The sequence below is a fragment of the Eublepharis macularius genome, chromosome 3 (genome assembly GCF_028583425.1).
Source record: "Eublepharis macularius isolate TG4126 chromosome 3, MPM_Emac_v1.0, whole genome shotgun sequence".
Taxonomy (NCBI): domain Eukaryota; kingdom Metazoa; phylum Chordata; class Lepidosauria; order Squamata; family Eublepharidae; genus Eublepharis; species Eublepharis macularius.
In genome coordinates this window covers 174,749,086-174,767,747 of record NC_072792.1, presented here as the reverse complement: position 1 = coordinate 174,767,747, position 18,662 = coordinate 174,749,086, and the positions used below count along the sequence as shown (strand labels likewise).

Sequence of the window (18,662 nt, the reverse complement as noted above, 5' to 3'; positions counted from 1 at the left end):
CACAGAGCTGAAATTATCTCTTCTCTCCCTTCAGAAATTCTTACATTTTCTCTTCACTGAATGCTGATGGTCAACACAAACCAGGACACAATTCACAGGATGATTTGCAAGACAAGGTGGAGGAGGGAAAAAGGGACACTATCCCCCTTCCTAGGTTTCCCCCTCCTTTCTTTCCTCCCTCCTTTCCTCCCTCCCTTCCTATTTATAGTCTACCCTTCTCACTGAGACTATGGCCGTTTCCACACATCTTACCCGCCTGTGGAACATCGCACGAAAGAGCCAGAAGACAGCATCTTCTCGTGTGAAATCGCTCCAGGAAGATGCTGTTATTCAGGAATTTTGCACGATTTGTTCAAAACTCATGGATAACAGCGCCTTCCTGACGCGATTCCGTGCGAGAAGATGCTGTCTTCCGGGTCTTTCCCTCGATGTTCCACAGGCAGGTAAGACGTGTAGAAACGGCCTATAAATAACATAAATAAATTGCAGGGAGCACAATAAACAGGCTAGGGCAGCCAATAGACAATGCAATAGGATTGGGATGCAGAAATCTGGAACCCACCAGAAAATCTGAAACATAACAGAAGCAAGGCAAGTAGCTGAGGGCCAAGCTAGAAGTGACGAGTCACACTTGAAAGGCAAGTGAACGGACTCATGTGTATTCCTCTCTGTTCACTTGTGCTCCACTTGCACTCCACTCGATCACATGATTGAGTGGAGTGGAAGTGGAGCACAAGTGAACAGAGAGGAATACACGTGAGTCTGTTCACTTGCCATTCAAGTGTAACTCATCACTTGTAGCTTGGCCCTGAGTTTCCCTAACAAGTCTTGTTAGAGAGCCTTCTTCACTGAAGCCAGAACTAGACAATCCCAACAGCTGCTGGGTTGCCATGAAAAACAGGACCCTCAAGACTTCTCTTTCACTTTCCTCTTAATATCAAGTAGTACTACAGTGTATGTGATGCAATCTCACCACAAAGGGAGTTTCCCTGTCCTGCCCTGTAAGTAGCAGACAACAAACTGGTGTGGGATGAGCTAACTCGAGGTAAAGGGGTGTTACATCATGCATTTTTAGCACCAGGGGGCACAGGAGGAGGAGAGCTCTTAGATCTGCAAGTAAACACCTACTGGTGGTCCCTGGCCCCAGGGAGGCTCGGCTGGCCTCGACCAGGGCTAGGGCATTTTCTGTCCTGGCCCCAACCTGGTGGAACTCTCTGTCAGAAGACACTCGGGCCCGCCAAGATCTTGTATCTTTTTGGCGGGCCTGTAAGACAGAGATGTTCCACCAGGCATATGGTTGAGGCCAGCACTGAATCCATCTAATTAGCCTCTCTGCCAGTCCCCCGTCAGTGTGTGTGTGGGGGGAGCATATGGTCCATCTGGCTCCTCATGCTTGAGGAGTTAGAGGTTCACCAACCCACACCTCCACCCTTTTCTTCCCTTGTGTATGGTGGGCAGGAAAAGGGGGAAGGGTGCCCCATTTGGAATGTGGATATCCATGAGATGTTATTTTATTGGTTTTACTTCTTGTATCTTATTTATGATTGTGACCTGCCCTGAGCCTGCTTGCGAGGAAGATGGGCCAAAAATCCAACAAACAAACAAACAAACAAACAAACAAACAAACAAACAAACAAACAAACAAACAAACAAACAAACAAACAAACAAACAAACAAACAAACAAACAAACAAACAAACAAACAAACAAAAACGGACAGACAGACATGGAGCTGTCGATTCCACCCTGGGCAGCTAAAGCTCTGAAAGTTGGCTAAATTACATGCCTCTGAGATACTGTTTGCCTGTCCTTCCTTTTGTCACTCTGTCTCAGGGCACCCCAAGCTTGTTGAACTTGTGGGCACTTTTTGAGTAAGGAAGTGAGTACCATCAACAAAAATGGCAGTCATGGGAGGTGGGACCAATCGCAAATGGCTGACAAGGGAGGCAGTTACAAAAGACTGGGAGGTCCCAAGACAAAAGACTTCCTACTGTGAGAGCAGCTATTTCCAAATGCAGACCCATCATTGATGACTCCATGAGTCTCTAAACTAGTGAGGTGAAGAAAATCAGAATCGGCTCTTTACTTTGGGGGAGAAGAAAGTCGGGTGCAATACACAGATTGGTTGGGCACCAATATGGGGACTGCTGCCCTGTACCATGCTTTCAAACAAGACCAGTTTAATAGACAAGACTTCTGGGGCATCATGCCATAAATTCTTGCGGGGTAGGGGATGGAGAGACAGAAAGAACAGCTAGACCAGTTCAACATCCAGCAACTGATGATGTTACATGGTTTGGATCAGAGTGCAATGTAATGTGCACGTGCTAAGCTGAGATATGATAATCCAATATAAATGGTAAAGTATTCAAAATGTCAAGGTGATCGTGATAAGGAAACAGCCTACACCTGTGGAGGGAGTGGCCCTGAGCAGTATGAAAATTTATCATCTGGGCTGGACCTGTTGAAATCATAAGGATTATGGGATGGTATGCTTCTCCAGGAGATGCATAACCTTGCATCTCAGGCAACAGTAAACTCGTCCGCTTCCTTCTCACCATTTTTCTATGGAGGAGCACTGACGGTGCAATCCTAAAAAGAGTTATTCCAACTGAAACCCATTGATTTCAATGGGCTTAGACTGGAGTAACTCTTCTTAGGATTGCGTTGTCCGTCATCTAAACCTCTATAACCCCCAGGAGAGGATTTAACCAAGCAGGGGTGGAGTCATTGAATAGAGAGTTAGCAAGAGAAAGAGAACTGGATTGTTTTGCTTGCAAGCAGAACAAGATCTTTCAGAGCTCTTATCACCTTGTCTAAGGTAATTTGAAATTATGCATACGAACAGCTAATTAGTAAAAGAGGGGAATTACATTTAGCAAAACTGGCATTCTTGTTATAATGGTATTGTTTTTGCTGGGCTATGTCTATCAAGTTGCAAATCATAACCTAGTGACTGCACAGTTGGATATGTTGGAACTGGGGTCCTTTGGCAAGAGGAGAAAATGGGAAGCGTCCAACACTTTGGTGGATTGGAAGAGGAAGGGAACTTGGCTAACTACCAAATTTGCAAGCAAGAACAGTTGCTTAATTGAACTCAGAAAGCCCATCCGTTGGGATGCTTCTGTTCACACTTTATCCCACTACGATACAGAGAGTTTTGAGCTACGGAAATGGTTTCATTTTATTTGTTTTGCAAGTTTTATTCCTCATTCAGCCCCACAGAATCCATACAATTATCTGGTACTCCTCCACCTATGGTTAAAAGTCCTACAGACCAGACAGTGAGTTTTATTGTCTATGGCCAGGATGAAGTACTGAGGAAGTGTGGAAGAGTGCCGTGGCAACAGAATGGACCACCATGTCACACTGCATGGAGGATGGGATTACATTGGTTTCAGAAGTTCCCCTACATTAATAATGCCCTTTAAATTCACACATAAGGTTGCCAGCCCCCAGTGGGTGCTTCCTGCCACAGCTCAGCTGGCTGGTGGGGGAGAAACAACAACAACAACAACAACAACAACAACAACAACAACAACTACATTCATTTTATATACCACCCTTCAGGACAACTTAATGCCCACTCAGAGCAGTTTACAAAGTATGTTATTATTACCCCACAACAATCACCCTGTGAGGTGGGTGGGGCTGAGAGAGCTCCAGAGAACTGTGACTCACCCAAGGTCACCCAGCTGGCTTCAAGTGGAGGAGTGGGGAATCAAATCCGGCTCTCCAGATTAGTGCTCTTAACCACTACACCAAACTGGCTCTCAAACTGGGAGATGGCAATGGATAGAGGGTGTGGCACTGTCCCAGCCTCATATACATTGGCCAATCAGGAGGCAAGACTGGGTGAGTATAAATGGGGTCACAGCACCCACCTCCTTGGTACTTCTATACTGAGCCTCCCCCTACCTTGCAATGCAGAATTAATGATTTGCTTCAAGACTGAGCAGGATTCCCCCCCCCCTCTCTTGATCCATAATAGCTTAAGATCTATGGTTTTTTCACAACCTAGTCCACCATTGAGGTTTATGGAGGCAGAGATTCCAAGGGGTGGTGAACTCAATCTATAGGTCTAAACTGATGATTAACGAATAGTTACTCTTGGTGATTACCTGGTGGCATCTCTTAGAGGATGAAGGAGGCTTCCCCAGAGCAGGTTATCAGAACTACTGGGATAGGAATTGCCTTAAGGGCTATCTCTTTCACAAACCCAGACTCAAGGGTGGGAAGAAAGGAGGCAAGTCAACAAAGCCGCACTCGACGCAATTAATATCTGGCTCTGAGGAGCCAGGAGAAAGTTATCCACGTCAGGGCTCCGAGAAGGGCCACCTCACACCCGTTTGGGAGATGATCTTTCCGTCTCCTTGAGGAGATGATGTCTCAGCTGTTTTGCCCAAAGTAGACAACACCCGCAGACAGGTTTAATTTTTTTTAATTACCTTTGGGCCCTTTGAACAGTTTGATTTCAACAACAGTCTCCAGAATAGGTCGCCTTCGACGGACATACAGCCGCACTATAGAACCAGCTTCTTTTAGTGCCTCGACCGCTTTGCTGTGCGAAACCTCGGACACGTCAACCTCGTTCACCCGCAAGATGCAGTCATTGACCCTGGAGAGAAAGAACAGAACAATCTGAGACCCAAAATTCTAATTGCGAAAATAGAAAATGCATCATGAAGACGGCAGAAAATGCTTTGGGGTTCAGGGAACATGTACAAAGGAATGGCGCTGGCACCACTATGCGCAAAGAGATGCCCCAGTCAATTTACAAAGGAATGAATTAAATATTTCTAAGCCTCATTGGCAGTCATTGACAATCATGGTACTTAGCAAAAAAACAAACAAACATGCTTCTTGCCAGCCACCCTCAAAAGCAGGCCTTCCGTTAATGAAACTGGATCAAAAACCATTCCGGCTGTAAATTGGAACTTTATTCCAGAAGGAAAAAAGTTAATTAAATTAAGACACTGAAGGCAAACACAGGCTTTTTCTACAAAACTTAAAAAAAATTTTTTATTGAAATTGTAGTCTATAACTACAATAAGAGAAAAATATATAGCAATAACAATAATAATATTAATAATAACAATAATTAAAATAAACTATGTATAACTCTCTAAAATATAAGAAGACATATCCAATTATATAAGTACATTTTCAGGGAGAATATACTTACAATAACAAACTTGGTGTTACAATAGATAGGTATCTTACACATTTACATATATACTAAAGATTTTTAATCCAGGTAGAGAATAGGGTTGCCAGCTCCAAGTTGGGAAATTCCTGGAGATCTGGGGGGTGAAACCTGGAGAAACCTGGAGAAAGTGGGGTTTGGGGAGGGAAAGGACCTTGGCATGGCATAATTCCATAGAGTCCACCCCCCAAAGTAGCCATTTTCTCCAGGTGAACTGATCTCTGTGGCCTGGAGACCAGTTGTAATTCCAGGAGATCTCCAGCCACTACCTGGAGCCTGGCATCCCTAGTAGAGAAATATTATTTTCTAAGTAATCAAAGAACAGATACCATTTCTCAGTAAGTAAAGTTCGTCGTGTCCGGGAAATGTTCTGCCTGATATAATGTATCATATAGTTTTTCAGAAATAAAATGGTCCCAATTTTTTTAATGCCAATTATCAATTGAGGGGATGGATTTTGTTTTGTTTTCCATAGCATGGCTATTGCGCCTTTTTCAGCTACTAGCAGGGTGCCTATAAGATCTTTTCTTATCGGGGGAATGGGAACTTGATATTTATCCCACTGATCTAGAAAAATAATCACTGGTGAAAAGGGAATCTCATATCCCGTTATATGTTTAATTTCCCTTAGGACTTTATTCCAAAAATTTCCAAGTTCTCCACAAAACTTGATAGTCTTCATTCTTCTTCAAGGCCGTATGCCTTTTGCACATTGTTAATACTATTGGTTTATTTCTATAGATGGCAGGTTTTGGCTCTCATTTTAGGGGGGGATCACTCAATTGGTTATTGTATTCTGTTGCCATTGATTGGCTAGCTTACTAGTGGTGGGGTGGTTAGAATAAATCATATAGACCTGCACTGGGTAATCTGAATTGAATCTCAGTGAGAAAGGCGGACTATAAACAAACAGAAAATAGAGAGAGACGGAAAGAGTGCAACCATGTCAGGTTTCTTCTACAACCCAGGAAGGGAGAAAAGATAAGGCGATCCACCCCTGATTCGTTATATCCTTGGTGGTGACAGCAGCTAGCTATACCATCCCTGGAGCCCCGAAGGGGTGGCAAGGAGAGGTTAAAGGGTGCCAGAGCAGGCCCTCCCCCCTCATCCATAGCAACCCCTCTGAGAAGCAACTTTCTGCCACACTGTGCCCCTTCCCCTTCTCAGCCCTTCTTCAAAGTCGGCTGGGTGCCGATATGCAAGTGTGGGCCCTGATTCAGCCTCCTTGGAACCTCTGGAGCATACATAAATGCAGGATTTTGCTGTATGGTTTAGTGGATCCCAGCCTGGCTTCCTCCTCCTTTCCCTCCACGAGCCAGGTGAGCAGGGCTGAGGGGAAAGGTGGGGGCAGGGGAACCTCCCACCTTCACTGGGGGGCTGGCATCCCTGCCCTTCTCTGATTATCAAGCCACTTTTCCTTTTCTAAGCCCTGATTTAAAGATGACACTGGCAAGACATGCTGTTTTGTGCATGCCTCATATCTTGCTTAAGCCGGCTTCCTGCTGCTACATGGGCCATGTTAGCATGCCAGAGATCAGCAGGGCTCATTTTGAGGGGGAACGCACCAGAACACAGTTCTGGCAATTCTCCAAAGAGGTCACATGACAGATGGCCCCGCCCACCTGACTTTCAGCCATTTTGGCCCCGTTTCAGCCTGAATTGGGGGCAAAATGGCCCGGATCGGGCCTCTGACGGGTGGTGGATCACTCTCCCACTCAGCAGCGGCCCAATTCTGACCATTTTGAGCCACTTTTCACCCATTTTCAGCCCCTTTTTGCCATTTTAGGTCCAATTTCAGCCCTGAATGGGCACGATTGGGTACAAAACAGCCAGGATGGGTGATGTCAGGGGGTGTGGCGCATGCAAATCAGTTATGCTAATGACATACTTCTGGTGCTGGCAAGGGGCGTGGCATATGCTAATGAGTTATGCTAATGAGTTCCTCCAGCTCTTTTTCTACAAAATGACCCCTGAGTAGCATAGACAGACAGCTGTACTGGCATACGACCGTTGCATGCCACATTTGACCTCCCTTTCACCCACTGACTATAGTGGCTCAAGGAAGCATACAAAGGCTTTCCCAGCAGGCAACGACATGATTAAAACCATAATTTGGTGGACAATATCATCAGACAATACATTCCCTCCACTCCTCAAGCATGCGACTCCCCATTGTCAGCTAGATTCAAGCTAATAGGGGGCATTTCACATCCTCCCGGAGAACATTCCAAAGGGGCCACTGCCAATAAGAACTGTGCCAGGCAAACGGAGAGAGAGTCTGGGAGGATCCAAGATGGAGCACAGGCTCAAGATGGGAGAGATGGTTAGCCAGGTGAGCTGGTCCCCAGGCTCTTTATGGCTTTAAAGGTTGGACTCGACTGAATTAGAACCAGAAGCATATATTTATTTTATTTTTATTTATTTTCGATTTATATTCCGCCCTCCCCACACTAGCAGGCTCAGGGCGGATTACTAACACATACAAGTTAAAATACATAAGATAATTAATGTAAGTTAAAAACCATAAAAACACCCCAAATTACACAATTTAAAATACATATAAACATGAACATAGCAGCACAAAATCTAACCGACTAAACCTTAACCATCTCCAGAGCATCTTAGCAGTAAAGGAGATTACTAAATGGGGGTATTGGTAGTAGGGAGGGCCTATTCCACCATCAACCGGCCAGGGGGGCTCCACCTAGCACTGCCCATATGCCTGGTGGAACAGCTCTGTCTTGCAGGCCCAGTGGAAAGAGAACAAGTCCTGCTGGGCCTTGATCTCATTAGACAGAGCGTTCCACCAGCCTGGGGCCAAGACCGAAAAGGCCCTGGGCCCTGGTTGATGCCAGACGGGTCTCCCTGGAGCCAGGGACCTTTAGGAAACCAGGGAATCTCCCCCAGGATGGGAGCCACCTGATCCTGAACCAGCCACCCTGTTCTGTATCACTTGCAGTTTCTGAATCAACCTGCAACTGTAAAAGAATCTTGGGGCGGGATGATAGATCTCCTTCCAGTTTCTCCCTGAAATACCATTAATAAACTTTACAAGACAGAAAACGTATTAAAATAAAAACCAGGCAAGGCGAATCCTAGATGATATTTTGGTAATAAAAATCAAGTCGCTGGAGAGCTGGGAGGCAAATTCAACTTTCCCACAACACATCCCTGCATCCGAAGCAGCCTTCCTTAGGGGCAAAGGGCTCTAATCTCATCTTCTCCTGTTCACATAGCAACAGAAGTGTGCACAGTCCTCTTTCCTATGCACTTTGCTTGCACACTGCCCTAAGCTAAGACCCAGGGAGATGGTAGTCCACTGCAGGAATGCATAAATAGGGGGAAATTATGACAGATCTGCTTGTTTGGAGACATACTGGGGAAGCGAAAGTTAAAGAGCCCTTTGCCTGTGTTTTGTTTTCAAGGGGGATGAGTGAGTGTGTGGCACTGATGTCGCTGAGACCTTTGCTCAGTAGATCAGACTGCTGCAGCTGCTGAACAGGGACAGAGAGCCTTGATTGTAACAACTAACCTAGAAAAGTCATTTCAACAGGGGATTCCGCTCTGAAGCAGGGGTGGGGAAGACACCTACATTTTTTCTGAATGAAGAACACGTGATCAGAGAAGGCACATGGGAGACATGAGCAGAACAGCAGGAGCAATCTACTTGAAAGCACCCTTCCATTCCCGTACAGAAGATGAGATTTGTTAACAAAACGCAAATATTCTACCTACGCCCTTCTATTGACGGAGGAATTCCAGTTCAGTAGAATGACTCATTCAATGCTTCACACTAAGGCTAGAGGGGCAGGTGGGGGAGAGAGTTGAAGGCGTGGTATCCCCCCCCCCTTTTTGGGATCTCTTAAGCTGTCCCAACTCCCAAGCAGCAATTTTGTGAATGCTAATTGCTACTTTCCGTCGTAAGAGTTGACGTTCAGGCTCAGCCGCATTTGGCTTGCAAGCCAGGAACATTCCAATTCTTCTTTAAGGATACAGGCCTGTTTCAGACATTACATAGGGCAAATTCCTCCAGGAGGACAGGTCACTTGCTCAGTGGAAGGGCACAAGCCCTGCATGGAGAAGGACTTGGGTTCTAATCACAGGCATCTCCAGTTTAAGCATTATAGGCAGCAGGTAATGAGAAAGCCTGTTCATGTCCAGAGAGTCCCGGTACGGAACTAGACAGACCAATTGTCTGAGTTGGAATGTGTCACTCCTTGGCAGTAAGATCCCCAAGTCTCTCACAGCAAGCAAGCAGGTGCATTGGTTGAAGAAACTTTATTTAGAGATCTATTCAGTTCAGGTATGCACTCATAGGTAGAAGTTGGCAGAAGTAATTATTCAAAACAATAGGACTACTGATATAGAGGGATGTTCTCCCACCCCTTTGCATTCAGGCGTGAAACCAAAAAAGTTACACGGGAACAAAGCAGTTTAGTCTAGATAAAGTACAGAGTGGAATCATTCCCTCCTGTGAAAAGATACATTTCAGTACACAGCTGCAGCTTCAGCTCAAGGCCACTCTGAAAGCACATATTTCTTAGAGATATAATGAAGAGGCCACTTGTTCCTCTGAAAATTAGTATTAGCAATCTGGACACCCGCCGGTGACTATTACAAAATGCATACAATACAGTACTTAACTTTGGCATCATAGCAGTATGAGTATAAGATGTAGTGTAAGATGCACAACACAACAATGGCATGGATGCAGAATACAACAAAGGCATGGATGCTGGCATACATGACAGAATGACAGATCCAGATATTCGTTTATGTTCAGCCCCAGCTTGCCACCAAGAGTACCTTCTAAACTGCAGCTAATGCTGGCTCCCTGATAAATGACGCCTTTTTCTGATCTGTGTGTCACATTTTTAGATTTTCATGTCAATAATGATCATCTTGGAGAGCGAGTTTTTTTGGGGGAAACATTTACTAGCTAGTCAGTTTTTCAAAGACACAGACCCTGGAAAATCTGCCCTCATTCAGCCCTCTTCAACATCACACTGCCAAATTGCTGGTACTCAGCTTAACTTAATGATAATGACAGTGATAATGATAGATGATATATACCGCACTTATTTACTGCTCTTCTAGACAGATTAATGCCCCAGTCAGAGAGGTGAACAAAGTCAGTGTATTATTATCCCCATAATGCAGCTGGCGAGCTGGGGCTGAAAGGGGTGGCTGACCCAAAGCCACCTGATGAGCTCATGGCAGTAGTGGGAGTTGAACTGGCAGAGCGCTGACGCACGGCCCAAACACTTAACCACTATGCTACAGCAGCTCCTACAATATTAACTGTGCTTATATACTGTTCTTCTAGTCAATCTAATGTCCCACTCAGAGCCATGAACAGAGTAAGTGTTATTATTATCCTCACACTGCAGCTGGGGAGCTGGGGCTGAAAGGGGTGGCTTCCCCAAGGCCACCTGCTGAGCTCACGGCAGTAGCGGGATTCGATCCAGCAGAATGCCAATTTGCAGTTAATGACTATGCTACAGCAGCTACCTTAACCCACCTCACAGAGTTGCTGTGAGAATAACATGGGTAAGGAAGAACCAAGTATGCTAGCCTGGCACTTTGGAAGAAGGAGGGTTAAAATATATATATACTAGTTTATAAATATAAATATATCAAAGATAAACTCACTCAGCAAATAAAACACAGTTTAAAAAGAGAGAGAAGAAGTAACCTTTAAATCAAATATTGTTAAAAGCACAAGTAACTGCACTTATATATCACCCTTCTAGACAGATTAGTACTCCAGCAGAGCGGTGAAGAAAGTCAGTGTTATTATTATCCCCACAATACAGCTGGGGAGCTGGACTGGGAGGAGGGGTTTATCCAAGACCACCTGCTGAGCCCATGGCAGTAGAGGGATTTGAACCAGCAGGGTGCTGATTCGCAACCCAACCATTTTCGAGTATCTAAAAGGTGAAAAAGTAGGTACCAAAACAATCTGCAGAAAGAGATCTGTAATTGGTAGCTGCCATTGTCTCCTAGATAATCCACCTGTCTAACCACTAAAGACAGCAACACATAAACAAGAGTTCTTGATGCAGATCTGTTGGGCAGTTCCAAGCAGGACCAAGTGGGTCCCATAAAGTGCAGGGCTTTGCTTGGAGTGTGGGGGCATGTGCTGTGTCCAGAAGTGCATTCCAATGCAGAAAAGCAGGGATGGCTAATGTGCTGGACCAGAACTGGGGAGACAGAATTTCACGGCCTTCGTGGCCTTGGTCCCTCATATCTGCAGGACCTCCTCTCTCTCTATGCTCCACCATGGCAGCTTTGCTCATTGGAGTAGAGCCTTCTGCAGAAGCCGTCTTTTTTACACAGGTAAAAGGGCTATATTGTATGTAAAGGGATAGGGACTGTACACTATACTACTGGGTATTGTCTGTTTCTGTATGTATGCTCCTACTGGGTAATTACTGCATCATTTAATGTGTCGTGCTTAAATGCTGTGTTTCAGATTTCTGCTTGGTGTCTGATTTTTGCAATCCAAACGCTGTTGCATTGTTTATTGGATGTCCCAATGGTTGATTGTATTGACTCACACAGTGTAATCCACCTTGAGTCTCAGAGCCAAGCTACAAGTGACGCCTGACACAGGTTGGACACTTGTCAGCTTCCCTCAAGTTTTGATGGGAAATGTTCTGGTCTTGCAGCTTGGCTCTCCATTTAATTGAAGTTTACAGAGCGGCAGTCTATGGGAAGGAGAACATGCAGTCGAGAGGGGAGTGCAGGCATTGGGCTCTTGCCGGGTGCCCCCCTTCCCCTCCGCTGGGTGTGTGTGGGGGGGTTTCTGTAAACTTCAATTAAATGGAGAGCCAAGCTGTAAGACCAGGACGCCTACATTTCCCATCAAATCTTGAGGTAAGCTGAGAAGTGTCCAACCTGTGTCAGGCATCACTTGTAGCTTGGCTCTCAGTGAGAAAGGTGGACTATGAATAACGTAAACAAAATAAATAATAAAATAAATAATCAATAAATATCCCCCCCTCAGCTATGAAGCTCACTGGGTGAACATAAACTGGTGGTTGTGAGGATAAAAGAAGAGAAGACAAGCTAGGAATGCTATAAATTTTGTGGCAAGCATGTTCAGTAGGCAAACACTCCATTTTCGACAGTCAACCCTGAGATCTGTTGAGTTCATTGCTGTCTGAGTCAAACAGCTTTGCGGCTATGCAGTACCTCTGGAGGTAAGCTTTCATTTTCTTGCTTACAGGCACCTTCGTGCAGCAGATGAAATAAATAAAATAGCAGATGAAATCCAGAGTGATAGAAGGTTGGGATCAGGGCGTTAAATGAAATGGGGGGACGGGACTACACTTCCCACAATGCTGTGCAAAAATGTGCATGTGCAAAATAAGGTCGATAACAGAGATGTACTGATTTGCTCGCTATTTATTTACCATTGAATTGTGTAAGAATATGCATGGAATAGTGCTGATTGCACTGTACTTTTTGAGTATGGGAAATTTAGCAAATAGGCTCAAACTGCTTGCAAAGAACTAAATGATAAAAATTCGGCTCCCTGTTCACAAACAGTCAATAAAACTTCAGCCCAACTGGCTGGTGATCAAACATCCCTCAAAGCAACCCTCATGAATGTCCTTGGAGGCACAGCAGAATAAAAACATTACAGAGACGGAACAAGTCCCATTGAAGTGACGGGACTCCACAGATAGCTCTACTCGTGTATCTGAAATTCTACTCATGTACCGGAAACTACACTCATGAAACTACACTCACGTGTAGCTCTCATGCATTTCTACCTTCTGCAAAGGAGCCTTCCACATGGCTGTGCCCCAAAAGTCTTTTTAAAACATGAACTTCAACACAAACATTTTTTAATACCCCATTTCCATGAAGTCACAAATGTGTGCCTTTATGTCATTCCTCTGTACCTCATTCCTGAATTGCTAAAATTTGTTTCATTCCAAAATCCCCACTTCCTGAAAAGCTATTCCCACCACTGGAAGATACAATGTACAAACAAACTCTATTCCAAAACACAAAACCAGGAGTTACCAGCAGCCATGTGTGCCAAGCAGTAAAACACAAGTGCTGTTCTTTTTAAATAAATACAGCTTGAGCAGGCAAAACCAATAAGCAAAGATTGGGATGAACATATCAAGAGGACGCGATCTGTCCGCCACACCTTCTCCTGCAGCAAGGGTGGAAGAAAAAGAGAAACTGCTTTCCAGTTTGAAGCCAAAGGACAGAGCGTTCTAGGAGTTTTATGAATGACCTCCCGAGCATCTTTTTAAAGTAGTCATATAGTCCCCTGATTTACATCAAAGCTCTGACACAAGGGACAGGTCCTCCTTTTTGCTGACCTGAAATGACTTTGCAGAACTGTTAATCAGGACTTGTGTGTGTAGACCAAGAAATAAAGAACCGTGCACAAGCTGTTTCAGATGGAGTGCGGAGGAAGGCTAAAAAAAAGCCAATCTGAATTGGGTCCCTATATGCTCCCTTTTCAAACCCAAACAAGCAAGCAAACAAAATTCTTAGCATCCCATCTGATTCGGCCTGCAGTGTCTCTCTCTGCACAAGTAGATGTTCTTCATCTTGGGGAGGGAGAAATATCCTAAACTCTGGAGAATGTGGAGTACCACAAACCTCTAGATTTTTTCACAGCTGTCTCAGTACCAGGTGGACAACTGATGTCGCAAATCCTACCACAGCAGGCAGGTTCCCCTTAGGGATAAATGAAGTAGGAGCAGAACCTTACCTTTCATTTCAGAGACATTGTCCAAAGTCGAGAAAAGGCATTCCTTCTGACGAGCCACCTGTTATTCGAAGCCTCAAAAAGCAGGCAATGATTCCTGAACTGGGTTCACGTTTATGCGGAAAAACCAGTTGTGACACGTACCTCCCCCCCCAAAAAAACATCTATTCCATATGTGATGTGTTGCAAGGAGTTTTCATCTCCCTCCTTCTCCTTCTGTGGTTTTCTTTGCCCTTGACAAACACTAGCAAATTAAAGAGCCACAACAAGGCTGTAGGCCAAACTTCCACCCGTTTTTACAAGCGGAGAGACACAACCTCTCAGAAGCGAGAGGATTTTCAACCGAAGACAAGACTGAGAAGGGAGCTAGGAAATCTCACTTCGCAGCCTCCTGTTCAAACACGTAAAACAAAATTAAAACACACACACACCGCACCCTGTGTCAGAGAACTCATCAAAATAAGCATTCCAAATTACACCACAGTATGCATAAGCGGAGGGTGGAGGGTGGGGAGGCTGAGAATAGCTTGGTGTGGGATAGCCCAATCTTGTCAGATCTCGGAAGCTGAGTGGATACTTGGATGGGGAAGGAACTCTGCAGAGGAAAGCAAGGGCAAAACACATCTGCTTCCCACTTGCCTTGAAAGCCCCTTGCTGAAGTTGCCATAAGTAGGTTGCAACTTGATGCATATATGCATACATGCAAGCCCTTTAATGGGCTTCCCCCATGCAGCTCGGCTGTGAAGCAGGAAAGGGAGAATTGCAGGCCCCTGGGGGCAATTGTCGGCCACTGATGCTTCTGTGCTGATGGAACAAGGGGCAGGGGTGGAGTGGAGGAGCAGAAAGTAGCAAGATTTTCATCATTTTTTCCCTGCAAAACTGAGCATGTGCAAAAATGCTGCCGATCCAAACACATTGGCAGCCATTATCATCCCTAACTAGATAAACACTGAAAGGTAGTGTTAAAAAAAAAATCAAAAACACGGAAGTTATTTATTGATTGGTCTATTTAAACAATTGCCTGCTGAGTAAACCAGCTGTTTGGGAGGGAAGATGGCATGGTATAGCCTGATCTTGTCAGATCTTGGAAGCTAAGCAGGGTCAGTACTTGAATGGGAGACGCTGCAGAGGAAAGCCACGGCAAACCGTCTCTGCTTCTCACTTCTCTTGGAAGCCCCTTGCTGGGGTCGCTGCAAGTTGGTTGCAACTTGATGTCCTGCATGTATGTACATATGCAGAAGGCGGGGGGGGGGACTTCAGCTCTGAGCACGAAGGGTGCCTTTTACAGGGGAAGAGGATAAACTGCTTATTGCAGAATAAAAAAAAAATCCAGGCTAGAAATTATGGGGCTGTCATCACCACTACTTTAAAGGAGAATTTAGCCCTTTAAAAATGGCCACGAGGACCCCATCTTGAGCAGGTAATCCTGACATCTAATATGGTCCGTTTCCACACGGCTTACCTTATTCTGCAAAATAGTGAAATCTTTTTGCTATTTGGCAGAATAAGGTCAGCCGTGTGGAAACGGCCATGGTGTAGTGGGGAGGAATTCAGAGGAGGAAAATTTCAGAGCCCTCCACGACACTTGGCTCCTTCGCATAGTTACCAAAAGAATTCTAAACAAGAACTAGGCAGATGCTCGTTAATTCATATAATGTGCATGGGTCAGAGGACTCACTTTCCTTGCTAGTAAACTATAGCATTTTGGTGGTTGTGGATTTTCCGAGCTGTATAGACATGGTCTTGGCATTGTAGTTCCTGACGTTTTGCCAGCAGCTGTGGCTGGCATCTTCAGAGGTGTAGCACCAAAAGACAGAGATCTCTCAGTGTCACAGTCTTTGAAAGACACTGCAGTTTTGGCCATCCAGAAAAATCAGCAGTGGCTGAACATAGCCTAACTCAAACAGGACACTGTATCCTATTCCAGGATACTAAAATACTGGACAACACTTCCAACTACATCAGATTGCACAGGGAAGCCAACATCTTCTCCACACTGTGACACTGAGAGAGTTCTGTCTTTTGGTGCTACACCCCTGAAGATGCCAGTCACAGCTGCTGGTGAAACGTCAGGAACTACAATGCCAAGACCACGGCTATACAGCCCGGAAAATCCACAACAACCATCGTTCTCTGGCCGTGAAAGCCTTCGACAACATATATAACATTTTGGATTTTTTTTTAAAAAAAATCAAGCAGAATATGCACAGCGGTTGTGTCAATGCTGAGTTGCAAGTGCAGGACATTTTTGAATGAAAACACGAGGACTTCTTTCCTTGGCACATTCCATTGTGGAATACCTACACTACCATGTGTGAACTTGCACATAACCTAATTGGATCTCTCAGTGATATTCATCATATCCATTATTTGCAGTGGAAGGAGGGAAGGAGGCAGCACAAGAAAGGGAAACAGTGCTTCAAATCAGTAGGGGGATGAGATCACTGGCTCCTTCGATTGAGATGGGACTGGACGGCTGAGGTTTTGACTGCTGCTGACGAATACTAGATTTGTGGAGACTTTAGTAGTTTTTCCTTCTGCTCCCTCTGAGAGATTAGGCAGGGCTGTTTAATACTCATAATTGCTATAGCGCAGCACTGAAACAGTCAGCAGGGCTCTGCCTCAAAGCACCGGCTTTTGCTTCTGCAGCATTCTCCACCTCATGCAATTTCCCGGTAGGTAGTTGCTAAATCAACATGGTCTCTAGGGCAAAACAGTTAACTGTTTTGTAGGTTGTCAGCACTGGCCAAGTCTTGCTTTGTTTGTAACTTGTACAGCTCCTAGTGCAATGGCAGTCGTAACAAAGACTTAGGGTTGCGATTGCAAACCACCAGGTGGGGCCTGGATATATTCCAGAATTCCAACTGTTCTCCAAATGATAGAAATCAGTTTGTGTCACATACAGGGCAGGGATGCCGGGTCTGGCACTGGGCTGCTGGAGAGAAGAGAGAGAGAGAGAGAGTCCAGAGCACGCCGGGGTCGAGAGCCAGGAAATCAGTCCGTCAGTGAAGAAAGCAAACAGGAGTCCAAAAGCCAAGCCAGGGTCGAAAGCTGAGTCATCAGTCAAAGACAGAGACAAGCAAGGAGGGATCAAGGATGAAGCCGGGGTCAGGACACAGGAGTTCCATCTCAGCAAGGACGAGGAACGAGGCAGGGTCAAAGTTTCGAGGCACAGAGCTACTGCGCGCAGGGAGTGGTGAACGAAGTTGCTCCCATGCTGGGCTCTGCTCAGCGTTCTTATATGCTCAGGACAGCATAAGAGGGCGAGGGCCCAGTGTTTCCCCTTTGCTTGATTGCAATGCTGCATCCTTGGCACCCAGCTCTGTCTGCTGCTGAGCCTGCAGGTGCGCGCTCCTTCTCCTTTCCCAAACAGCCTCCTTCGCTAGAGCCTTCCACCTTGCTGCTGGCTCAGGAGGCTTGGATCTCCAGGGTGCTGGTTCCTCCTCTTCTCTGCGTGATCCCCCACCCATCGCCCACTTCCACAGAGGACCCTGGCAGCTCATCGCTTGCCAGCTCCTCTGGAGCCATGGGCAATTTTCCTGCCAGCTCCACTGGATCCTCCACCCCCTCATCCTCTGAGGAGGACTCACCAGCAGGCAGGGGGCCCAGCTAAGGCTGGCCCACAACATTTCCCCTGAAATAAGGGCTGGTTTGGAGGGCGGACTCTATGGCATTATACCTTGCTAAGGTCCCTCCCCTCCTCAAAGTCCCCTTCATCAGGCTCCCCCCTCCCCCCGCAAATATCCAGGAATTTCCCAACTTAGGTCATTTCCACACATCCTTAAAGGGACGACCCATTCACCAAATGCTGGTGGCTTTTCCCCTTGACTCTAGACACCTCTGTTTTCAAAACAGTTGTAGGCTGTTTGGCTTCTGTTTCTTTGGCACCTTTTCTGGGAAGTGTGGTCCCAGAAAAGGTGCCCAACCCCCCCCCCCCGAAGCTAAACAGCCTGCAACCGTTTTGAAAACGGAGACGTGTGGAATCAAGGGGTAAAGCCACCAGCATTTGGCCTTTAAGGACATATGGAACCCACCCCAGAGTCAGCAACCCTACAAAACCCTCGTTTTGTTCCTTGGCTGAGCAAAGCTGCTTTACCCAACTCCCCCCTCTTGGCCTCATTTCAGCAAAAATGCCAAGGGAGTCAGGTGCAGGGAGGCTGGCAAACTGACCATCCGGTTGCTGGCAATCAAGGGAATGAGACTGGATGACAGGGAACAACCAGAAAGAACACCGAGGATCGCAAGGGCAATGTCAGAGAAAATGGAAACATTGAACGTTTAATGTATTGTCGAAGGCTTTCACGGCCGGAGAACGATGGTTGTTGTGGATTTTCCGGGCTGTATAGCCGTGGTCTTGGCATTGTAGTTCCTGACATTTCGCCAGCAGCTGTGACTGGCATCTTCTTTTGCATATGGATTGGTGCTTGATATGCAAATCTTCTTTGCAGGGCTATTGTAGGATGTAGAGTATTTTGTTAGCCTGGTGTTTTTCAGGACTGGAAACCAGTCTTTTAGTGCTACACCTCTGAAGATGCCAGTCACAGCTGCTGGTGAAACGTCAGGAACTACAATGCAAAGACCACGGCTATACAGCCCGGAAAATCCACAACAACCAGCTTAAAATAAGTTTCTAGACTAAAACCCTGGGAAACTCCTACAGGATGACTCAGCTCAACCCCACCCCTCCTGAGTAGATACAAATGACCTACATCTTTTT

At 45.7% G+C, this 18,662-nt stretch overlaps 1 protein-coding gene across 2 annotated transcripts in view; it reads right to left on the bottom strand.

Annotated features, from left to right (window-relative positions):
* The window catches only part of DLG2 (discs large MAGUK scaffold protein 2), a 526,395-nt gene that overhangs the window by 344,719 nt on the left and 163,014 nt on the right, over positions 1-18,662 (bottom strand). For both annotated transcript variants that reach the window (XM_054975099.1, XM_054975100.1), the window contains one exon: positions 4,448-4,617. In XM_054975099.1, coding sequence (XP_054831074.1) covers positions 4,448-4,617 — 170 coding nt within the window. The remainder of the gene's footprint in view (positions 1-4,447; positions 4,618-18,662) is intronic.